Genomic DNA, 25,952 nt, shown 5'->3' with positions numbered 1-25,952 from the left:
GTCATCATCCTAATAAAAATGGCACAATAAAAGTATGTTTATAAATTTTTTATTTTTGTTTGAATAGTTTCTATAAATGTATTTCAATGGGGAAATTAAAATTAGTGTGTGAAATGAGTCATAGGTGGACACCTGTTAACTAATGCCTTACCTATGAATAACCTTTTCTGTACTTTTGGATATCGGAGGGGAATTTTTAAATCATTAATAGTCCTAACAGTTTGAATCTGAGGAACCTGAAATTTAACTGCATAGTCTCTGACCTGCTATGCCAAAGGGAGTGGGTGTCCATTATTTCTGTTTGTCATATGCATTTATTGATCAAAGAGTGGAGATGGCGCTCAGTTACTTCAAGTCTGACTAAGGTGACTAGGGTATTATGAGGCAAGAGTATGAAAGTGTTTACTGCACTCTTGATAGAGGAGGTCAGCATGGCTGATAAGATGATACATATAAGGTTATGCACAAACTATCTCGTAAGGTAAGCACCGATTCTTCTGCTGAATGCCGTGTGGAATTAGTTTTATCCTAAACTTACTGTTGGTCACTTTGAGGGGGAAAGCCTTACTTTTCTGTTGAAGACCGATCTCTTGCTCGAAATGGTGGAACCGGAGGAGGAACAGGCGGGGGAGGGACGGGGGACGAAGCATCCTTAAACGCATTGGTGCCGTTGTCGGAGTGGCTCTTGGAGAGCGGTCTGTAGGTCTGGGTCTTGGCAGCAGGATGTGACTGAGTACTGTAGGGCGAGTTGTATAGGCCTGTCAGGAAGCACAGCACAGCAGAACAAAAAAAGAACAGAGACAAGTAACGTTTTTAAAGTGCATTACACTATTTGTAATAAATAAAAATCCTTTTACTTATTTACAAAATATCCCATGATTTTACCAAGATTATAGTCGGTAAACATATTCATAATGCATGCATTGAATGATATGCTCTTGATTGATTAATGTTGTTAATCATTGTTAATTCATTAATGTACTGTAGGCACAAGCATTGGTTACAGTGAATCTTCATCAATTATTATGGAATTAGTAATAATTCAGACTGGTACTAGAAACAGACTTACAGATACTTAGCAAATTTGCTCCTGGATAATGTAAACTAGTAACATGTTTCCAATTATCTTCTGTTACTTTAGAAGCTTTGATTTGTATATAGTAATTGACATGTTAATTATAATCATATAAAATATTGAGCAAGTTATCTACATGCTGTGCAAGGCATAAGGAAACTTAAACCCTCAATAAGCTCATAGGACATCTCTGGAAAAGAGACATGATTAGAATTATGATTGAAAATAATTGGTAACATATGATAAAGGCCACATGCAGAAATTTATATTGGCAAGTAAGATTTTAGAAGATGGTTGATAGGTTGGAGAAGATATAAAAAACCGAGGGCACGAGTGTGAGCCCTGAAGGATCATTTGGGCAGGTAGGGGAAGAGGTTGTGGAGACAGCAGAGGAAAAAAAGAGGCTCAAAGTGCAATGCATAGAACAGCACCATGCAAGGTTAGTAAATGGGGAAGAGACTGATTAGAGTTGCTTTGTCTGCTGATTAAATGGTAAAGCTCTCTAAAGGGCTCTGTGAGTTGATAGGTAACTGCTCTTCAGTTTGTTAATTATGCATGGATATAAACCTCAGTATGAACAATAATTATAAAAATTCTGAATTTCCTGCCACCTCAGTCTTTTGAGCTATTACTAATTTCACTCCTCTCCTTCTCTTGGAAGCCCATGTACAATTGGCTATGACAAATAAGATACAGTCTCTACACTTTGTTTTGCCTCAGTTCCACAGTTAGACTTCAACTGTAATGCTTTTTAAGAACAAAACAACAGACCCAAAATGGAGTCACTCATGCTAAGCCCCACGTCATGAAACCGAGACTTAAACTTAGTCACAGTTTTGACTCTCCCAGAAACAGAATCTTAAACCAGTCCATCAGAAACTGCCTGGTCAGTATGAGTTAAACACTCTGCCTGACAGACCTCTACCCTCCCCTCAAGGAGAGTGACCTTGAGGCAACGTGCTGGCTTTTCTCCGTGGTATGACTTCCTTGTTCCCGCTTCCCTCTGCCTATTTAAATTCTTTCCTTGAGTTCAGCTCCTAGGAGGTCCTTTCTGTCTGCTGGATTGAATGCCACCTGATTCATGAATTGTCATATAAAGTCAATAAGATCTTTGAAATTTCTCAATTGCGTTTTGCATTTTAACAGGCTAAACCCAAGAGGGGAGTTGGGAGGACCTGTGACCAGAATATAAAAGTTGAGGGACTCTTAGGTGGCCGCCTGCTATCATCGAGAGGAGTGAGGGCTGAAAGCCAGATTCTTGAAGCTTGTTGAGCTTGTTCTGCTTGTATTTTTTTTTTTTTTTCCTCTATTTGTCCTTGGACGCTAGTAGCAAAATCCTCAACAGTTAAAAAGGCCAAAGTGCTGGCCTTCAAGTGTCACGGAGAGGGCAACCTCATCTAGTTCAGGGGCCAGGCTGACCCAGGGGACCCTGACAGGAGGCCGCAGCTGCCAAAGGGGACGTAGGCCCCCAAGCCTGCTCTAAGAAGGGAATACAGACACAGAGCTGTAATCCTGAGCCCGGAACTGGCAAGTGACCGGAGGCCCTGTGCAGGATCCCCTGATGTGATATTTAGAAGACAGCTGTAATCAGAAACACTTTTTAGGGGCCCCTCATTCTAGCCTGCAACCATTCCCAAGACACCAGCTCACAGAAACACTAGTGGAAACGCCCAGGGCTGAAGCCGTTCCATCATGACCACTGGCAACTCTGAGTCAGAAGAGTGGTCTGGCAAACTGGGATTTTTGAAAAGCTTTCTATGAATGGTTGCATTTGGAGCAAAAGCATGGACAGGGTCACAAAATACTTTGCTTGACTTGTTTTACTGTGAAGTGTAATCCGAAAGATCTTACGCAATTTTAATGATTCTTTACTGATAAAAGGAGACCTTTATCTTACTTTGTACCCCCATTACAGTGTGTTCTTCCCTGCTGTCCTTCATATTTTGGTTAAACATTCCTGAAGCCGAGAATAAACTAACAGTGGGGGTGAAGCAGATAAAACAGTATTAGTTCTCATTTGCATGAGAAACGATGCACATTTTTTTGTTACACATGCTGAGAAAAGAAAGAGACAGACACACACAAAAGCATCTTCCCAATTGTAGAAACCGAAATCGTGCACTCAGAGTGGTTAAAAAAAAAGTGGGAAGTTCTTCCACGCATGGCAAGGCACAGTGTATTCATGGCAAGCAAGGAAACCAGCCTACCTGCATTATATGTATAAGGAGTATTATACATGTCTGTGTCATCATCTAGAAAATGAAACATAAATATTATGGTAATACAGATGCGGTCACCACATCCTATCAAGATGGCAGAAACAACAGATCTGTTAGGAAGCTAACATGGTTTGCCTAGTTCATAATACCATTTAAAAATTTTCAAATATTACATTTTGGTTTGTTTTGCTGGGCCTCTGCAAACTGACTTCTCTGGGCTGTAACAGCTTTGCTCTGCTGCCCACTTCACAGCATACGGACGTCAGTCCTTTTCCCCCCTTTCTACCTGTTCTGGATGGTGAATTTCCTTTGGTAAGTGCTTTCAAGATCTCTTATCAGCTTGGTGAGACCCAGCTATGGCCCACTCTCTTGACACGGGGTGGATCTGTGTGGACAGAGGAATCCTGAGTCTGTTTAAGCAGACAATAGCCAGGCTTGTTTATACTGTGAACAGGGAAGAATGAACGGATAAGGCCAGAGCCTCTGGTACTCCTCGAGGGTCATCTTCTAAGAGGCTTTCTGGCAGCTCAGGGGTGAAGAAGAAGCACAGGTGTCTGGGAATTGAGGGGTGATCTAAGAATAAGGGCTTCCCTGGCGGCTCAGACGGTAAGGAATCTGCTTGCAATGCAGGAGACCCTGTGTTTGATCCCTGGGCCGGGAAGATCCTCTGGAGAAGGAGATGGTAAGCCACTCCAGTATTCTTGCCTGGAGAATTCCATAGACAGAGGAACACGGCAGGCTACAGTCAATGGGGTCACAAAGAATCAGACAGGACTGAGTGACTAACATTTAATACTAAGAGTAAGGAGGAGTGTTGAAAAGAAGGGAGGGACATGAAGTTTGCTAGAGTCTCGACATTTTGTGTGAAACAAAACTGCACAGAAGAGTACTTATTCTTCCACCCACAAGGACCTGATCAGAAAACAGAGCTACATACCCGGCTTGTGTACCATGTGGATTTGCTTAAACATGGTCTTGTACCAGTCCTTCGGTCTGTCAACTGTCTGTAAAAGAAAATGTCCAAAAGTTACAAAACTGGTCACAAATAGACGTTGTTCTGCTTTCTATATTTTATCTTTTTTCATAGCAGAGTCTGTTCTGTAATACAATTTTCTCTTTATTATTTCATGATGACAATATCACACTATTGACCACGGGATTTTTGTAGAAATCAACACCTGTGGCTGGTGATTTGTTATGTAAGTAAATATTGAAACACTCAGGTCAATACTGTTTGGGTAACAAAAGATGTACTAATACATCTCTGGTCAATAAGCTGATATCACTAGACAGCATATTAAAAACCAGAGACATTACTTTGCCAACAAAGGTCCATCTAGTCAAGGCTATGGTTTTTCCAGTGGTCATGTATGGATATGAGAGTTGGACTATAAAGAAAGCTGAGTGCGAAAGAACTGATGCTTTTGAACTGTGGTGTTGGAGAAGACTCTTGAGAGTCCCTTGGACTGCAGGGAGATCCAACAAGTCCATCCTAAAGGAGATCAGTCCTGGGTGTTCATTGGAAGGACTGATGTTGAAGCTGAAACTCCAATACTTTGGCCACCTGATGCAAAGAGCTGACTCATTGGAAAAGACCCTGATGCTGGGAAATATTGAGTGTAGGAGAAGAAGGGGATGACAGAGGATGAGATGGTTGGATGGCATCACCGACTCAATGGACATGGGTTTGGGTGGACTCCGGGAGTTGGTGATGGACAGGGAGGCCTGGCATGCTGCAGTTCATGGGGTTGCAAAGAGTTGGACATGACTGAGCGACTGAACTGAACTGACCCACAGTTTGTAAACATATTACCCCTTGTTTGAGTTTAGGATGAGCTGGAATATTATATGCTATGGTTTTTTTTTCCAGATCACAGCTGTGCCCAACCCGGGGTAGTTGATATTTTTGCAAGCTTATTTATATAAAATTAGCTAAGCTGAGAAAATTCTGAGAGACAGTGAAGGACAGGGAAGCCTGGTGTGCTGCATTTCATGGGGTTACAAAGAGTTGGACCCAACTTAGTGACTGAACAACAACAAGTTGAATCAAAGCTATAGTTTTGTAATTATAGTTTGTAGTTATAGTTTTTTGTTTTACTCCTTTTGGTGATAATTATCATTATCCATAAAAACTTGTTAGTATACTATTCAATACATTATTTTTAAAATTAACTAGGCAATATTTTGGATGCAAACTGTATTCTGATCATTGGCTTAGAATTAGAGAAATAAAAATTTGATATTTACTAGTCTAAGTTAATAAAATACTGAATATAGTAAATAAGTTAGTGTCCTGGAGCGAGTCCAAAAATTTAGCTATTGCTTCAAAACTCCTTTAACATAATAATAAAATGTTGGCAGTACTTGCTGTGCTAAACTGTAAGTTCCTTAAAAGCAGAAGCTTCTTATCCACTCTGCTTTTGACATAATATAAACAGTAGGCTACAGTGGAAAGCTAAGATTAATGTCAGATCAACCTAGATTCAATTCTTGGTTCCTTTAATTACTGTTTAATATTTCCCAGCAATGTGAATTTGGGCAAGTGAGGTAACCTTTTAGAGCCTCAGTTTTCTCTAAGATGAAATAATTATATCCACATCATAGAATTGTTATGGAAAATGAAAGAGACAGTGTATGCAAAAAGATCTAAAACAGTGGCTAGAATATAAGAAATGTTACATAAGTCATATCAGTAGAAAACCTCAAATATTTACAGAATAAAAAAATGAATGACCCAGGTTTTTGGATGGAAGTCTGCCTAATAGTATACCTGTAAATGGGTACATATGCCTTATAATCATAATCAAGATTTTGCTTGGCAAACTGTTCACCTCAGCTTTTCCAGGGCTGTTCTGGTAAGAAACATGACTGTTCTGTATATAGTAACTAAATATACCATTTTTTTAGATAGTTCTCTTCATATAAAATATTCTGTTAGGACAGCCATAAAAGTAGTCATGTGTTTGTTACACTGAGCTTTGGTGTACATTTTGTATCCTGATTCTTCTCTCCAGTGTGGTCATTGTGTTTTTCTTCTGGAAACTGAGAGTTTGTCATATATCTAAATTTCTTTTGCTAAGAATATCTGATTCTGATAATCCCGACAAATACAGAGTACCATCAAGGGCTACCTGACTTTGTTGGAAATCGCTTCTTCATTCATTTTAGGCTCTTTTTACAGTGGAAATATTGGGTGGATTTATACTCAAATGGTGGAAGCTGGTAGGGGAGGTAGTGATAAAGCAAAGTCTAGCTGTTATTTGCTGGTTTAAACAAAGTAGCTGAACTTGTATTTTTTAAGGGACATTTAGTTTCATAAAAGATGGGTTTCTTTTTTTTAAAATTAAGCTTTGATTCCTTTGTAGTCTTTAGCAATAAGAAATAAAACATAACACTGTGTAAACATGTTTCCCAGCCATACCTGAACACCACCGATGGCAACGGGGAAGCTGAATAAGTGAGTTATATCACTGTATATGGCAAGGTATCCTGACAGACAGGATTTTTTTTCCCTTCACTTGCTGGAGGGCACATATCAGGCAGGATCTTCGTTGTGCCATCTGCTAGCTTTATATGGTGAGCACCGAGATGCCAGGAAATGCCCAAGTTGGTTGACAAAGAGAACTATGAACCTGGTAAATGGGAACACTTAACCTCTCCATCTCTTTCTCAAAGAAGTCCTCTAAGCATTTAAAGTTCCTTTTATATATGTCCTCATGTAGGTTGTTATGGCAAATAGTGAGATTAAGTAAACAGAAGTCTACTTGAATTTGAGAAAGTTTACTGTCTTATGTGTTCTTCAAAATGGTTTTGCATGGATCGTAGCTATTAGTAAATCACTCTTTGGTTGTTTTCTCTAACTTGGCTGAATAAACCTGAAAATTTACATTCCTGTAGTTTACAAAACATCAGAACTCTACATTGATTTATCAGGCAGAGATTTCCAAAAAGGGGAAAGACATGTATTTTCTACCCACCAGTGTTCATTGTTCTGTTCTGTTTTTGCCTTTCCAGCTTTGAAAAGGCTCTACCGGTGTTATATTTGAGGTAGAAGAAAAGAATCTTGTATTTCACTTAACTAGTTGGCCTTAATTACACAGTCTTGTGGGAGCTGGACCCCAGCGGGTTTTGTTGTTGTTAAGGATGGCAGTAAAAGGCTGGCATAGACGTCCCAGGTCACATGAGAGAGGGCAGTCTGGGGAGCTGCTCCCCTTCCTGCAAATAGCTCAAAGGTGCGTTTGTTTACCTCTTGGCTTTCTAGAGCTTCTAGGTGACTTTACAAAATTCTGTGTCCTTGGTCTATGGAAATTGAGAGAAACAATGTATATACAGAGACCTAGCACAACACCTCGGAGAAGGCAATGGCTACCCCCTCCAGTGTCCTTGCCTGGAGAATCCCAGAGACGGGGGAGCCTGGTGGGCTGCTGTCTATGGGCTCACACAGAGTCGGACACGACTGAAGCGACTTAGCAGCAGCAGCAGCACCACAACATCTAGAATATGTCTAAAATGAGCCTACAGTCTAAAATGTCTAACTGAGACCATGAGACTATAAAATGGTACATTGACACAGCACTGCCTTTGGTGTGCACCCTGAGTGGAAAGCCCACGTGAAGTAATGTAAGTCAGATAATCATTGCTTCTATGCAGATGAGAATGGAAAACAGCCTTGGAGATTCTTGGCCTGCTGTGGCTCCGAGATGGCTTGACTCCACATTTATAAACACAGCTATACTTGGGGATGTGCTGTGCGGGGCTGACAAATAAGAAATGTGAATGAGTCTTCAGACCTGTACCTTTTTTGTAAACCTTGAAATGTCTACAGAGGAGCCTGGCTGTACATAAAAATGCTGGTTCCTTATAAGGAACTTCTGAGTTGCTTATATTTTATTTTCTGTTTTATAGAAGGGAAGCTTGCATTGAATGTCTAGTATATGCATTTGTTTATGCACATCTAAACATGCTTTTCATTTGGCAGTAGATAAAACAAAATATAAAAAATTTAATATTTTTTGATTTTTCATTAACCATCTCTAACATCTCAGTTTTTTCCTTTTAAAATGTGAAAAGCAAGGCCTTGTTATTTAAGGAGATTATATCTAAAGGATAAAAACAGTTCTAACTTTGCAGTGTACTGACTTAAAAACACACCTAGAGGTCTCAGATAAAATAAGAGAGTCTATAACTACGCAGAATCAGGAATCTCTAATTTGTGTAACTGTTATGTTTCAAGGGTCAATTTAACAAAACCAGTGACACTGTACCTGTCTGACACTGTATCCCTACTCTATTAGGAAAAAAAAAATCTAATTAAAGCATCTGGGGTCAGAAATCTTAAAAAAGAAACATTCAAGGGAGCGCCACCACCAGAAACATGCAGTCACTGTTAAGATTAAAAATGTTAGTCCCGATCACAAACTTTTCCTGTCACTTAAATATGACAACCATTAGTGCCAACATAGATTGTTTTTAGGTCTTTATAATTAGCCACGTTCAACATTCCCTGAATCTCATGAGTCTAAAGCCCTAGCAATGACTCTACAGACTTACCTTCTGGCTTCCCTTTCTAATACAGATGCTTGGAATAATCAGTTTTTAACTCTTCTCTCAGATCGTGGGATCCATGTAACAAATGCAAATTCAAGGAGAGAAGAATCCCACCCACCCCCACTCTCTCGTTCTTTTTAAGCAGATTCCAATTGCCCCCGATCTCTTTTTCTGATCTAATGCCTCGTCTTTTCCTCTCTGCACTCTCATCTTTGGCCCTGCAGGTTTGCATTCCAAACCAGTAGCCCTCCGCAACCTCCCAGCCAGGTATGCGGACCCTGTGTATGCAGTTGGCCCTGCAGTGCCTCCCCGCCCCCCCAGTTTCACCTGCAGAGGTGCTGCGGCTCTCATCCTGGCGCCCTGTCTTCTTCCCCGCAGGCTAGCACAAACCTCCTCTCCAAGTGGACTGGCTCTGCAAGCAGCTGCCTGCCCGAGCTCGGACTCTGACGCTGCTGAACTTTGCCAGAAGGGGCTGCCCTGACACACTGAGCAATGGTCTGGGAGAGTTTACAGACTGGAGGGAAAAAAAAAAAAACCAACCCAAACACTTCCACTGATCGCCCCGGAGAGCTCTCGGCAGGCACAGCCGAGCAGGGACACTCAAATGTGCTGTGTATTTTCCTCGGACAGCTTTTCCTTTCTCTGACATAAACTCCCTTCCCTCCAATCATCAGGCTTCTCAACTCCCAATCCAGGGCTCCCAATCTCCTGGCGGTAAGGCACATCCATCTCCAGACACAAATCACTGGCTTATTCTCTGTGCACGTGGGAATTCAGTGCAGCCAAAGAATTCACATTTAATTCTCCCTTCTCTCTTCTCTCTCTGTTGCCCTAACACTCCTTGGTAAAAGGTGAAGGCAAACAAAGCTTAGTTCTATCATCTCACAGAATCACAATTTTCCTGCTTTTTTAATTGAAATAAACAGATTGGGTCATTATCTTCAATGGACAGTTCCTTTTCTCTGCCACACACAGCATAATATTCATGAGAACTCAGATGGCACAGAGGGCAATCCTCATTATATAAGAGTGTAGGAATGCACAAAGCCATCGACAATCCATCCTTTGTGGAGATTTGCACAGCCCCGGAGCAAAGCGGGCGCTGGCATTTCCTACCGTTCTGATTGCCGTGGGGATTCCGGATTCATCCACCGGCCCGATCCCTGGGTAGTGGGGCGCCTTGATGACTGTCACTCTCTTCTCCTCCTCAGAGGACCTGTACAGTGGTATCGAGCTGCCCATGCTGCCATCCAGAGACTGGGCATGCTGGGGGTATGCCTCCGAGGAATCTGCAGAGAAGGTGTGAAATATATTTGATGCACAGGGTATCAGATTAATGAAGCCTCATATTCATGCCTACACATACAGTTATATGTGATTAATTATGCAAATATGTAATACTATGGGCTTCCCTGCTGGCTCAGACAGTAAAGAATCTGCCTGTAATGCAGGAGGCCCAGGTTTGATCCCTGGGTTGGGAAAATCCCCTGGAGAAGGGAATGACAACCCACTACACTATTCTTGCCTGGAAAATCCTAGTCCATGGGCTTGCAAAGAGTCGGGCATGACTGAGCGAATAACACACATGTAATACTACATTTATAAATAAATATAGAGTGTATTTGCATCAGTATATCTTTTAGCTCATTTATCTTAAATTTGAGTCACTCATTGTTAACATGTAGGTATATATTGAACCAGGCTCCTCTGTCCATGAGGATTCTTCAGGCAAGAATACTAGAGTAGGTTGCCATGCATTCCTCCAGGGGAATCTTCTGAACCCAGGGATCGAACCCAGGTTTCCTGCTTTGCAGGCAGATTCATTAGCATCTGAGCCACCAGGGAAGCCCAAGAATTCTGGAGTGGATACCCTATCCCTTTTCCAGGGGATCTTCCTGACCCAGGAATAGAGCTGAGGTCTCCTGCATTATAGGCAATTCTTTACTAACTGAGCTACCAGGGAAGCCCCATATTATATTTATAAATAAATATAGAGTGTATTTCCATCACTATTTCTTTTAACTCATTTATCTTAAATTTGAGCCACTCTTTGTTAACATGTAGGTATATACTGCTTGGACCTCTGAAAACAAGATCTTCATCATTCAGTGACAGGGGTTAAGGGAAGAATAGTATTTGTTGAAAGACCATGTGGCTGTGTAGCCACCAATGTGGTAAGAAAGTGCTTTTAAGATTTTCCTGGTGGGTCCAGTGATGATGACTTCCTAATCACATCAGAAAATCTTCACATCCAAACATATACTTGGATGATAAGGCATATGGGTAAAGAAATGATCATAAGCTATTAGTATTATTTTTATCTAAGACTCTATGATGGCCATAATAGCTTTGTTTTTACTTTAAAGAAGCAAAAACCATGACTTCCCACCCCTGGGATGTGAAAGTCGCCATAAGCATACAGTTTGGCTAAGATTTATCACATTCTTATTTTCAAGCCATCTTTGTTAACTTTTGGTGTACTTTTGTAAGAAACAAAGAGGACATAGGTGTACTATTTATTCCACTTATAGTATATAGGTATTTATACATTATTATCATTTATTTAGTACAATTGATGATATGACTTTCTGTTTTTCTACAGTAAATTTCAAAATTTTGCTGACCAAGTGTGACTCTCAGCCATGGTTTGCCAGGTCTGTTGCTCATGTAACTTGGGTCTTTTTTTCTATATGGATAAGGAAGTCTTTATGTCAGGGTAGCAGTCATTGATTACATATAAGTATAGATACAGATATAGCAGATCTTAAAAAAATCTAAAAAGATATGACTGTGTTTTGTAGCAGAACTTCATAAGATATTTTAAAAATTTGACTCATCATTATAAGGATAAAGATAAGTCCTCTTCAAACTAAAATCCATTGTAACATTTATAACTTCTATACTCTGATTATGTTTTAGTCTGCAACAGAAAGGCTTTTTCAGTCCATTTCAATTCAGGATGAAGGATAAATAGGCTAAGAATAAAACTGCTTTATGCGCTATTGTATATAAAAGTAATATCGTTCCCAAGCAACTCCAAATTAAGATGCAAAGTCATATTTGCCTCTGATTTTCCATTTAATTATGGAAAGGATTTGAGTGGACACCATGATGCTAGTATTTCTATCAAATATTTTTTGAGCACTGAGTATGTGCAAAGTCCCAGTGTAAACGGTGTTAACGCTGTCTTAATATGTGATTCCTAGGATTCTATGAACTAATAGCTTACACAATATGTTAGCCTTTTATTTTATTATGCTTTTATATGGTTTACTAACTCTCATTTTCAGTCTTTTTGTCCTCAACTCTATAAAGTTCCTTTAGGGCAGAATAGTTCCTCTAGGCAGAATTTGTTCAATATTTATCTACAGAATTTCTTTCTGTGTAGTATAGTTTTTATGTAAAATTGACCCATTGATATGTTCTAATATAAAAATCTGCCCATTCTCAAGTATTTATATATTTTATTTGTTGGAGTGGGAGGGACAAAACTGTGTTCATTAAGAGAGACAAAGAGGAGAGTCTAATTTTGATAATTATTTGGAAAAATATTACGGCAAGGGTGGGTATGCTCATGCATAGCTCCACAAAGAATCTAAATATGTCAGACTTCTATTATAATACTACACCACAGAGTGCTTACAGTGTTTTGGCACAAAGACGTTCTACTTTCTTATACTCTAAAAGGACATCATTATAAGATTCACAGATGATCCCAGGAGCAGCCTTAGAGAAGGAGCAAGTATATTTAGACTTCTGCTTAATGAGTCTCATGGCTCCATATAAGTCTTATAATTAGAGAGCTTTTGTTGGCTGCAGAAGTTTGAGTTGCATAATCCATAGGCTGGTGTTCCTGGGTAAATTAATACCCTTATTTTCTTTCAATACAGTTTCAGGGCTGAGAAGATACTGTCTACTGTCAGTGAAGACATGGGAGTTAGAGCCCTGTCTAGTTCCTTTCTCTGCTGCTTGGTGGTTTCCAGAGGACTGGTCTCCTGCTTTTCTGAGAGGTAGGTTGAGGTCATGTGGCCCTCCGCTGGGTTCCCTGTTTCCGGCTGTCCTGTAGACCTTCCGGTTGCTAATTATGGAACCTTTTTCAGCTTCAATTCAGATGATGATTTGATTTGGTCAGTTTCCCAATGTTTGGGGTTTTTTCTTTACCCTTTTCAAAGCCCATAAATACTTATTACATTATCTTCTAAATTGTCCTAACATAGTTTGCTGCATAAAAATGTTTCTAGAATTACATAGCATAGCTTCTTTTCCAGGAGGCTCTAAAGAGTTCATTAGCCCCATGAAATTATGTCTTAAAATTTATGTGGCTGTTCTAACGTTCATTTCTTTTTCTGGAGGAGAGCTCTATCTTTGACTTAATTCCCCAAAGATTTAGAAATAACTTCCTATAAAATTCTGGAATCATTTAAAGGAACTCACACCCCTGTCTGATGGTCTTCTGGTCTCGGTTCCAACAGCAGTTTACTACTTTGTGAGGTGCCTGTCCCCTTGTTAGGCTGCTTTAATTGCTAAACAGTTCTATATTGAAAGCTTTTCCATGAAAGAAAGGGCTGTCTTGAACACATGGTATTTGTCCCTCATGGAATGTTCTCCTGGTATATGTACACTCACTTCTCCCTAAATGGCCATCTCTTTCTTTCTATGCCATCACCCCAAATATCTAATAGCCCTCTCCACACACATAGATGCAGTCATCGTCTTGGAATAGTTGGGTGTCTATTTTCTCCAGTGTTGAATCCTCTGCCTTTAATTCCTCTCCTAGGATGGGATCATTAAAAAAATGGAGTGTTGCATGTTGCTTCTTCCTTTTCCAAAAATTATTTGGATGCTTTATATATTTCTCATGTGGTTTGTACCTGCTATATTGAAATTGTCATGAAAATCATGACTATCAGATGACTTACCAAGTGACCGGCCATGCTGCATGATCAAGCTTGAATTGAGTGAGCCTGGTAGCGAGTAAGCAGAAGGGGAAAACGGCCTTTGATAGTAACTCATTGGACTCACAGTGCCTCCAGAGTTTCCGTTCACTGTTATCTGGCTCTGAGAAAAGTGCAAAGACATCCTGTTAAAGCACACATTCCCCTATACACCACACTCCTTTAGATGGCAATAAAGACTTCCACTCACATGATGGTAATCAGCTGTCAAGTGTTTATTTACTTTGAAACTGATGTCGAGAAGGGCATGGCACGTTCTTTTCAGTGTCTTTTCTATTTTCCTTTACTTTGAAAATCACTTTCTTTTTATGTCAGAGACCATAGGAGGTGATGAGGGAATGCAAGCAGCTGACCACTGGGCACAGCACTCTGCCAGCAGTGATGTCCAAAAATCTCACAGGAGTCAGTTACAATAAACACGAGGGTGAATCTGTTCTTATGCTCAGGACTTAAGTAGTCAGAACACTGTCATACTGCTCTGCGTGTGGGATTTGAAATGAATGTTCTTTGACAAGAAGAAAGGGATTGGCTCTCAGGTTTAATCATGGATGTATATCCTCTTGTGAATCAGTGTCTCCAGGGCAAGGTGACTAACAGAAGGAGGATAATTGTTTGGATTTATATGTCCTGAAGCAATCTATTCTGGAAGAATCAAATACCTCGCAAAGCATCAGAAAGATGTGTTAAATCTCTGGCTACTTCCTGCTCTCATTTCACTTTTTAGCCCTTTATAGTAATACTAATTTGTTGTTTTGATAGCTTTTTATCTGAGTATTTTCATATCCCCATTGGTATTTTTTTTTTCCCTGTATAACATGCAACCTGGTGCTAATAGCATAGTAGATATTCAGTAGATACATATTAAAATTGAATTGAATCAGCTCAGTTCAGAGAGGTTGAACTCACTGCTATTAAGCTTGCCTGTCTGTCCACAATGCAGCGCTGGGCACTGTGCAGATGATATAATGCATGCAAATAAGATAAAATGTTAGCAAGAGCACTTAGTTAAAATACAGCTGAATATAGTATACGCACAACACACATATGCATACAGATAAAGAACCGTAATTTGTGAACTTAATCTACTTATTTTAAAACAATTAAACTTCTGTTGTACAGGCCTGAAACATAGGTAGTCAATTAATTTCACATTTCCGTGATTTCTCACTTTAAAGCAGATGTTTTCAAATCATGTAGAATTAATCTAATTTTGTTACTTTCTAGCCGTGCCACATCTGTCTAAAGTCAGTAAACATTTCATTACAATGATTGTGCTTAACGATGAAGTACTTCTCTGAGCTGTTACAGAAATTACTCTCATATTATAAGCAACTCTGTCTTGAGGGTCTTCTAACTTAGAGCACTGGCCATTCAAATAAGTGTGATGCACAGATCTCCCCAAATGCTTCAGAATGCTTATATACCTTTGATGAATTATTCAAGAATATTTTTGCCTTGTGGCCCAAATCCAGTTTGGTTGATCTTTGGAAATACATTTTCAATATTAGTGTTATTATGTGTTTGAATTAACATTAAAGGTCAGAGAATTAAAAACTATCATGTTTTGTAACTAAACTTAGGAAAGCTGCCCTTCCTTCTACATTGATGGTTTCAATAACAATGGCTATGGGTTAAGAAAAAATAAACACTGAAAATAGATTTAGTCTTTCATCATGTTAAATCAATTAGGATTTTACTAATTGAATACTACTATTAGAACCTTAGAATATATTTTATTGTTATATGAAGTGATTATTAGGAAAGCCGTCTCATGGAGAAGGTATATGCAATTTAAAGTAAGTTCATATAGTGTTGGTTTTTGTATCAGTTAGCTATTGCTGCTTAACAAGCCACCTAAAACTCAGAATCTAAAACAATAAACGTTTATTATTGCACTGCAAGAAAAAAAAAGGTAAGTTCAGTTACAACTAGCTCCACGAGGATATATGTATCCCTTCCAGGCATATATGCAGTATACATAATTGAAAATCTGCACCATAAAATTTTGAAGCACTTCAGTCATTCATAAATCATTTATTAGGGGCTGCTTGTCAAATAGACATATGTAAATGACATAAATATGTATGGAAAATATTTATATTTAATCTAAATGGAAGACAAATCATTTCTATATAAAACAATACATATTCATAAATTTCTATACTGGAATGGCTTGGGAAAATGGTTCCAAAAAATTCATAGGGCTAAATTCCTGCAGTGTAGATTATTTACATTATTTACTCCTGTTGGACAAATGGGTTCAAAAGAGGTAGCTGCTAATGAAGAAGCAACAAGAATTAACATCATATAGTGATCATGTATGTGATGAATAAGGAGATGTGAACTGCTCACACAGGGCACATTCATATGAGTCTCTGAAGTAAACTATTATCTACCAGGATTTAGACTTTATAATCTAATCATAATATTATATGGATATCTAAATTTTTGAGAAACCTTCTTATTAAGGCACATCACTATACAACTCACTAGAGCAACACAGTGTTAACATAAGTGACTCTAAAATGAATTAAGAGAATATAACTGACTTTTTCAGCCCAAAATAGGCTTATGAGGATGACTCTAATGGAATTTTCCCTAATAGATGATACAGGATTGGTTTAGATGAAATCAACACCTATGCAAGTAAAAATGCTCAGGTGCAAAATCAGGTGGCAGACAAGAAACTGGTCCTTTTGGCTTTTGGAGATCTGTTGTAAAAAATGATGGCGCAAAGGAAAGAGGAGTAATTCCATGCATGATAGCAGGGGTGGTTAAGGTGATGCCATCTGTCATGGCAGACTGCTGATCCAAGGTTGGGGAAAGTAATTCAGAACGGTCAGTGGTGTCGGAGTCAGCTATCTGCAGTTCATCTGGGGTGGCTGAGGAGGACTCCCTGGAGGAGCAGGAGGAGTGCTCGCCCTGGGAGATGTGGGTTATAAAAACAGCATGAAAAGGTTGGGGGGTATTTGCAGGTGTGAAGACCCCAAATCAGCAGGTGGTGGCAGGGTAAGTGAGGCTGGGCTGGAGCCACTGTCTTGTGAAAAAGGGTTATGAGGTACCCCAGAAGGTGGGCATGGAGCAGAGGCTTCTGATCAGATTTGTCTGTGAAGCATTTACCTCCAACACATTGGCAGTTAAGTTCTGGTTTCCAAGCTGAGTTTGAGGAAAAAATAATGAGAAGAGAGATAGATTATCCAATTAATAAAAACATCTCTTTTTTTGCAATGTGACAGAGAAGGCAAAGCACAGATTTATTTGCAAGCACTTTAAGGAAATATATTTAGAAGGATTAGGTGCCAACCACACAGTAGAGGAAAAGCATGAAAACATGCAGAAAATGAATCCAGTGCTTTTTGGAAATAAGAAAGACCAGTTTTCACACAGCTTTCATTTGGGGTAGAGGCTTAAGAGTGTTGGCATAATGGAATTTTTTTCTCCTAAGTTTTAGTTTTTGTACTGGTGACAGCAAGTTAATACCTGGTTATCCATCAGTTGGCAGAATTAGTTTCCCTTCACCAGAAAAATAGCAATTTTCTCCTACTGCCTCCTTCTTGGAAAGCATCCCCCAGCTATAAATGGGGGAGGACTTTGCCTCGTGTTATGCTGATTTACAGATATAGAGACTGATCAAACTAAACACAACTAAGTGGAAAGGGAATTTTGTTTCCTTTCCACTCATTGAATCTCTATTTTGATTTCACTATAAGATGCTAAAGGAATTGAACTTTAAGGTATCCTAGCAGTGAAAATAGTGGCATCTTTGTGTGAAAATGGGAAAAAAAACCAACAACAAAACAAAAACCAGCCATTGATGATGTTAGAGTACATCCTAGTTGGTTAGAACTACTGTTGGCTTTAAATCTTAGGTAAAGGAGAAAGAAACTGAAGACAAAAGAGAAGGTTTAATACCTCCAAGGCTATACAACCCAAGAGGCTAAACATGGTGGGAAGGGTGGTCTGTAAAAGGAAGAGAGTGGATGGCTCATTACAGATAACTATTTGTCCTAACCTTCTGTTATCTAACCACACAGGTCAAATATGATGATAAATGTATTCACTCAACATGAGTAAATGGAACTCTGAACCAAAATATTTTTTCTTACTCCTTGCTCTGAAACCCCCACCTCCAGAATAGAGGCTTTTTGAGTGTTTGGTATGGTGTCAGTTGTAACGTAGATAGCCAAAGTATTATTATTAATACAAGGATGGGGAATACAGTAAACAGAACTGTATAAACTTAAAAATCTTGCCTGGTAAAGATTTAAGTGGTTCTTGGCCAGTTGTCATGTTCATAACAGTTGATCTCATGTAGACTGCTGATCTCATAAAAAGTTAAAATTAATTTTTTCCTCAGATGTTTCATTGAAGAATTTTTTAAAAACCCACTATATAAAATGATCTCTTGGTCATAGATGCCTTGAAAGTCTGAGAGCTATTGATCCTTCTCAGGAAAAATGCACAAATTCATAAAATTTCATGTCAACTTTAGGAGTTCATGAATACTCAAAAGCATATCTTTAACAGGTTAAGAAACTCCAGCCCTGAATCAAAGTCAGATTTCTCTATTCTATTCTTACCTAGTAAGCTTGTGTTGTTGTTGTTGTTTAAAGACACTCATTTTACCTTCTTTTCCCATTTAGGTTGTTACATAGTATTAAGCAGAGTTCCCTGTGTATACAGTAGGTATCTGTTGGTTATCCGTTTTAAATACAGCAGTGTGTACATGTCCATCTCAATTTGAAAAAGAATAGATATGTATGTGCATAACTGAATCGCTTTGCTATGTGCCTGAAACTAACACAACATTGTTAATCAATTATAAGCCAAAATAAAATTAAACATTTATAAAGTAAAAAAACCCCACTCATTTTAAATGATACTTTTATACTTGTATAGTTTTCAGATTTTATAATTAACTTATAGAAACCTTAAAATAACCCAGAACTTGAAATGTTTTAGAAGGACTGTACCCTTTTTACTAGTAAGTTTTTAATCATAAGTTTAGATTTTAATGGAAGTAAAACTGTAACATTATGAAACTATAATAATTACAAGCTAATAGGTTAGAATTTTGCTACAAGTCTGAATGGAATTCAGTATAGAACAGTCTTGGGTTGGATAATGTCAGTGAAATTCCTCATAACAATGCAGTTTCATTTAAGACATTTTCATATAATGTAAATTTCTTTAGTTCTGTTTATGCTAAATAAAAATTTTTAATTAAATCATTCAAAAAGATTTGAGTAATCTGCATAAAGCAAGTTTTTTTTTTCCTTTAAAATAAAAAGAAAAATTTAATGATTGTACCCCTCTTGGGACTGGCTTGCCCATTTTCTTTGGATGTGAAACATGTCAAAAGCTGAAGAATATCATCTCTAAAACCACCATACTTATGGGGAATATGATCAGTTTGTTTGTAGAGCATTGTATCTAGGAAAGGTCCTTATTCATTGTTTTTCTAAAGAGAGTGTCTACAGAAAACAGAGCTATCTCACTTTCTGAATTTCTCTCAAGCAGCTGATATGCTTACAATTTTCACGTGTATGTGTGTGTAAATAACAGTAAAATGCCTCTTGTTGACTCATATCACAGTTAAATTTCCAGGGATAAAACTGAAAAGTTCAACAGTCAATTGGGCACCCACACACAAACTCTGAAATATCTTGGGATAAAGCTGTAACTTTTCTCTTAGACTAGCTGGAGCTTCTTGAACATAACCCTGATACCTGCGTTAATGAAATACCCTCTTAGACACAGAGGGAGAAAGAATCACAATACAAATGTTTCCCTGAAGAGAACGTAAGAGGAGGAAGATGAAAGTATGAAAAGGGGAGGGAAGTATTTTCTCATTCTGAACTACTCTGAAGTAGGAAAAACTAGTTTTCAACAAGAGCAGACTTTTTCCCCCTACGGAGTTGGTGGCAGATAGATGACTGGAGAAAAGCATCATTGTTTTGTATCTCTGTCTTTTCATGACCTAATAGAACACATGAGTGACTGGGGCTGGCGTTGATGGGATTGGTCCAGAAAGTATAATCCGTAGTCTCTACCTTTTCTGGCATCTCACTTTGCTGGCATTTATCCGTTATCAGCCTTCCTTCACATTCTACATCTTGACCCCGTGGAGCCACAGAGATGAGTTCTCTCCCTCTTCTATATGACACTGAGACAAAGTCCCCTCTGAGTCCCTAACATTTGTGCATCAGCAGTTGTGAAATAAAGCTTTGGCAAATGATTGATAACTTTATTTCATAATAGATTTGTTATATATTATATATATCATAAAGTTTATTCTCCTGAAGCAAAGGACACAGCGGTAAAAAATGCCAGAGAAAATGTATGAGGTGTAGATTTTGCTGTCTTTCAAAGCTTCTAATTTAGACTTGCACTTATCTGACATTGGGAACAATGCAACATTTTTAGCAACAGGGTATCTGTTCACATAGTGACAGAGGGTAACATACCTCATTTTGTGTTCTCTCTATACATAAATGTGTAGGAGGTAAATTATAGCATATGCAGCTTATAAAGCAATGTGTTATATTATCAAATATGGAGAGAATGAAAATTCCTAATGGTAGGCTATAGTTTTTTTCTTACACTAATGGTCAGACTTTAATAAAAACAGGAGAAGTATATAAATGAAACTTCTAGAGCACTAAAGTTTCCTTTTTACTCTCAATAGGGCATTTTTGTCAGAGAAGGCAATGGCACCCACTCCAGTACTCTTGCCTGGAAAATCCCATGGATGGAGGAGTCTGGTAGGCTGCAGTCCATGGGGTTGCTAAGAGTTGGACACGACTGAGTGACTTCACTTTCACTTTTCACTTTCATGCATTGGAGAAGGAAATGGCAACCCACTCCAGTGTTCTTGCCTGGAGAATCCCAGGGATGGGGGAGGCTGGTGGGCTGCCGTCTATGGGGTCGCACAGAGTCGGACATAACTGAAGCGACTTAGCAGCAGCAGCAGCAGCAGCAGCAGAGCATTTTTGTTTCTTGGGACTGCTGTTTTCTTGGGAGGATGATTCTTTATAATAGAGAATATATTTGGCTGATTTACGATATGTAGCTGATAGCTCTTGGCATTTACTGACTTTCTTACAAGAATATGGAATGTGGGTATTTAAAACAAAAGGTCACTGCTGTGAAAGGCCATTCCATGGCAAATGAGACTTAAAGTATATCACAATAGGCAAGATGTGGAAACATGTCTAAATCCTCATCAGTGGATGAATGAATAAAGAAAATGCAGTATATACAGGCAAGGGAAGATTATTCAGCCTGAAAAAAAGGAAATCCTGTCCCATGAGATAACACAGATGATATCCAAAGGCATTATTCTAAATGAAGTAAACCAGTCACAGAAGGAGAAATATTGCATGGCTCCATTTTTATGAGGGATCTAAAACAGTCAGGCTCATAGAAGCAGACAGTAGAATGGTAGTTGCCAGGAACGGGGGAGACAGGGAAATGGGAGCTGCTGTTCACAGGAGGAGTTTCAGTTATGCGAGATGGTGACGTGCTTACAGTCTAGAGATCTGTTGTACAAAACTGTGCCTGTAGTCAATGATACTATATTGTATACTTTAAAATGTGTTAAGTGGGTGGATCTCAGTTCAGTATTCTTACACAATTAAAACAAGTCAGAACTGCAACAGTTTTATACCACTTTTTGACAAAGTGTTATAAAACAAACTTTAATCCACCCATTCAGAAAATGTATTGTTGAGAATAATATATTTCCTTTTCCCAATCAGATGCACAGGAAAAAGGATATTTAAAAATAACCACAGTTACTCCATACTGAGGGATTATCATGGCAGTCACTGTACCCAGCTCCTTATAGGCTGTGAAACCTCCCAGCAATAGTATGCGATGAATGCTACATTATTATCCCCATTTTATAGATGAAGTAAGGTTTTTATAGATGAAGTAAGATGAGGCTCAGGGAAGGATAATCATTCACTGAAAGGTCTGACATTAATAACTCCTTAAGGAGCTGACTTTCCAACTTTTCTCCTCCCAGTCTCTCTCAAGCTCACGAGAGAGCTTGGGAAAGCCCCCTTCCCCACTTCTAAGTCAGCGACAGGTTAGCAGGTCTCATCTTACACATACCAGCAGCATCAGTTGTGCAGTTAACCATCTCTTCTTAATGAACTTTCCCCACTTGGTTTTCAGGAGGCCACATTTTCTGGGTTTCCTCCTTCCTTAGTAGACACTGCCTTTAGTCTCCTGAGTTGGTTCCTCCTTACAGTCGGGAGGCCCTTGGGCTCAGTCCTTGGGCCTGCTCCTCTCTTTGCAGCCATGCTCTGGTCATCTCATTCAGTTTCATGGCTGCAAAAGCATCTATAAGCCGATGGCTTATATCTCCAACCTGGGCCTTTCATCGGATCTCTAGACTCCTATATCCAGTTGCATCCTGGACCTCTGCACATGGATGTCTAAAACCCACCTCAAACTTATCAGGTCCCAGATGGAACTTCTGATCTTTCCCCAAACCTGCTCTACCCATGGTTATCCAGTCTCAGGGTACAATGGGTGGCAAATTCCATCGTTTCCCTGTTGCAAAGATGCAAAACTTTGAAGGCAGCCTTGCCTCTTTTCTTTCCCTTACCTCCCACGTGCAATCTGTCAGGAAGTCCTATGTGCTGTATTTTCAAAATACATTCAGAATCCGATTTCTCACCACCTCCCCTGCTTCCACCCTGCTCAGAGCCACCGCCATTTCTCACTTAAGCTGTTGCCATTGCCACCTGCTTGGCTTGCCTACTCTCCGTCTTGCCTTCCTGTAGTTTGCTCTCCACAGAGCTGCCGGAATGATTCTGTTAGACTGTAAATCAAATAATGACAGTCATAGCCTTAAATTCCCCCACTGACTCCCATTTTCATTGAGAGTAAAAGTTGAAATCCTTACGGTAGCTTCTTAGAACTTCTGCCATCTGGCCTCTGTTACCTCGGTCTTGACTTCCTCTTACTCTGAGCCTCACTTGATTCCTTCCTTCCCGCTGGCTTCCCTGATGGTCTTTGAGCAGCCCCAGTGTGCTTCAGCCTGAACGCCTTTACACTACTAAATATTCCCTCTGCCTGGAAAGTTCTTCCCCCTTCAAAGTCGCTCTGTCTACTGCATGAGGGCTCTTTGACTACCCTATTTAATATGGACTCTGCTCTCCTCACTCCTGGCCAGTGCTGTTTAGTTTATTGACATAACCTCCTTCTAATGTATGCAATCTACTTATCTAAGTTTTTATTAATATTTGTTCCCTTTGCTGTCGACAAGGCTTTAATCATCAATGGTTTCAAATGCAACTCTGTGGCTAGAATAGATAACACACACCCAATAAATATCTGTTGAATGAATTAAGTGTGTGCTAAGTTGCTTCAGTTACGTCCAACTCTTTGTGACACTCTCCAGACAAGAAGACTGGAGTGGGTTGCCATGCCCTTCTCCAGGGGATCCTCCTGACCCAGGGATCAAACTGGCATCTCTTGTGACTCCTGCATTGGCAAGCAGGTTCTTTACCAGTAGCGCCACCTCGGAAGCCCTAAATGAATCAAAGTGACAGCATCTCAAATCCTGATTTGTGGATCATGCTGATTCCCTGGGGACTGGATAATGAAACCAACTGTCTCTGGCCAGCCTGGATGGTGACAAAACCATAGGGAAGAAAGTTCTCAAATTAAGTTTCTAAGCATAATAAAACAAGTTTTAAAAGCCAGACTATGTCAGATGAGTGAACTGAGTTGTGAATGTGGTGGTGTCTGCTCTGACTTCTACATCTGCTCCCAGGGACACGTTCTTGGACACAAATAAGTCTGCTCTCTAACACTAGCCCATCCCTGTCTGTGGTGTCTCCACTTGATTTTGCTCCCTACTTCATGGGATTGTGGAAGTAGTTAATAAATGTGAGTGGTTTGGAACAGTACCTGCATATAGTGAACTCTTATTTCATAGGGGCTCTCAGAAGATATTACCCTAATTCAAAGAATTTGCACTGATGAAGGAGGTATTTTGGTAGGAACACCCACTTGTCTTTTTAATCATCTAAGCTTAAGGTTTCTGCTTTATGGGTGGGTGGGTGTGTGTGGGAAGGATGTTGATGTCAATCAGATGTCTATTGAAGACTTTCTATAAAGACAAAAAATACCTTGCTTCAAGGATATGTCTTGGATGACTTTTAATAGTCCAGCTATAGTAGATACCATTCTTCAAATTATTTACTCAAGTATGAGTTTTTCTGGACTCATGCTACTGCTGCAGTTGCCAGTATGTCCTTATAAATGGCTACCGTTTAAGCAGAACTTGCTGAATCCCAAGTAATGTACCTCTACTGACTTCCTACTCTTATCATAGCCTGTGAATTAAGGGTTAACTAATACTCTCATTTCTTTGTTCAGACTCACAGAGAAGTTAGATGGTTGTCTTATCACATAGCCAGTGATGGAGTTTGGCTTGGAATCTACAGTTTAGCCTTAAAGCTTATGCTCTTCACATTACATTATTTTGTGAAAAAGCCAAGAAAAGGAACACATTTCTCTTCTAACTAGATTCATAAATGTCAGCAGAATGACACTATGGGAGAATTTAACATATGAGGAAATATAGATTTACTTCTGAATAGTCTGAGTACTAAAGATTTACTTATATACTTTCTGAAATAATAAACACATAGAAATTTATCGAGTTTCAATGAAAATGAATTTTGAACTACAAGAAAATAAATTCTGCTAGAATTAAGATAACTGTTTCTTTCAAAGTGAATTATAATGGACAATTATTTTAAGAGATTTTACCCATGTAAATAAAGTAAAATCTAAGTACTCAGAAATCTGGCATGAACAATATTTCTTTAAAACTTAAGAGTACTTTTCAGTTTTAATTGTTAACCAATTATCAAAGATTTCTAATAAATACCTAGAAGGAAGATGCTTATAAAACATTATTTCTGGGTAAAAGATCTGTAGATTTTTTAAATTAAAAGATCCCTAGAAATTTACTGATGAATTTGATGGGGTTTTAAATAGGAAGATGGTTTCTTTCTCCTTTCCTGATTGCAAACTAACAAAGCATCGGGTTATATAAGAAGCCCAAACCAAAGGAGTTAGGGTCTCTACAGAAGGCTGTAAGAAGAGATCGGAAGGTGTAAGGTACCACTTGGCAGTCTGAGGACTGAGAGGCCGCAGCAACTGCAGGTCTTTGTCTCTCTGGCTGAAGAGGTATCTTTGCAGTCTCTGGAGAAAGCTCAGGTGGCTGTTTGTGGCTTTCAGGATCGTGTCCCGAAAGGGGAGCTATCTGGATGGAAAGAGATGCTGTGTGTTTCTCAGGCACTGGGTTAGCGGGTGGTGAGCAAGGCCTTTTGAGCAATGATGGTACTTCAACAGATTTGGGAAACTGCGGAGGACTAACGGTAATGCTGCTTCCTGGATCCTGGTTATGGATTAGTTTCAATGTGGAAATTCTCCGAGTTTGAGAATCTTGGGTGTAGTCCTCTTGGAGAAATGGGGTACTCATATCAGCTTTTGGTGGGGGACCTGTGCTGGAAGGTGGTGGTAGTGGATTAGTGATTTTTTGTGTATATGACACGGTTGTGTTAGATTCTTCAGAATATACAATTGTCTGGCTAGAATCATCATTAGAATACATAGTTCCCTGGAGAGGTGTTTTGTTAGTAAAGAACTCTGTACAAGATGGAATTTGTGTGTTAGTTACTGATTGGTCTAAAATGTCACCCTTTGTATGATTGGTTATCAAGGAGCTACAAAAGCTCTCTTTTCTGGGTGGTGGAAGGGGTGCCTGGGTTACCAAAAGCATCCAGAGAAAGAAATAATGTTGAAGGAAAAACAGAGAGAAAGTCAAAGTTAATCATTAAAGAAACCAGTGTTAACTCTACCCTTAAAGAAAGTAAAGCAATGTCACACCTTCTTATTATGCTATACGTTTTGTTGGCCAGGTTGAATGATCATGTTTATTTCATTTAGAATGCATTTTAATTTGTTGTCAATAGTTGCCTTCTGGGGGAAAATAGTTTTATGGAGAATATATTATCAAGTTTGTCTCCATCTACTTTCTGGGAAATTAGGTTAAAAGTGAAAATATTTTCTCTTGGTATATTTTTAGACCTTGAGATACATATACAGTATTTACTCACATTGTTT

At 39.1% G+C, this 25,952-nt stretch overlaps 1 protein-coding gene across 7 annotated transcripts in view; it reads right to left on the bottom strand.

Moving 5' to 3' along the window:
• The window catches only part of SORBS2 (sorbin and SH3 domain containing 2), a 212,567-nt gene that overhangs the window by 66,185 nt on the left and 120,430 nt on the right, over positions 1-25,952 (bottom strand). For 3 of the 7 annotated variants that reach the window (XM_068970138.1, XM_068970139.1, XM_068970144.1), the window contains exons 1-4: positions 9,169-9,252; positions 4,232-4,298; positions 3,283-3,327; positions 569-758 (exon numbers count right to left, since the gene is read on the bottom strand). In XM_068970138.1, coding sequence (XP_068826239.1) covers positions 569-758; positions 3,283-3,327; positions 4,232-4,298; positions 9,169-9,192 — 326 coding nt within the window. In that variant the 5' untranslated portion in view covers positions 9,193-9,252. Of the gene's footprint in view, positions 1-568; positions 759-3,282; positions 3,328-4,231; positions 4,299-9,168; positions 9,253-9,957; positions 10,131-13,760; positions 13,900-24,948; positions 25,528-25,952 lie in introns of those variants that run through there. The other 4 variants (XM_068970137.1, XM_068970143.1, XM_068970142.1 and 1 more) reach the window with 3 other exon arrangements.

This window comes from Capricornis sumatraensis, chromosome 4, assembly GCF_032405125.1.
Source record: "Capricornis sumatraensis isolate serow.1 chromosome 4, serow.2, whole genome shotgun sequence".
Lineage (NCBI taxonomy): Eukaryota > Metazoa > Chordata > Mammalia > Artiodactyla > Bovidae > Capricornis > Capricornis sumatraensis.
This window is presented reverse-complemented; position numbering and strand designations above follow the sequence as displayed.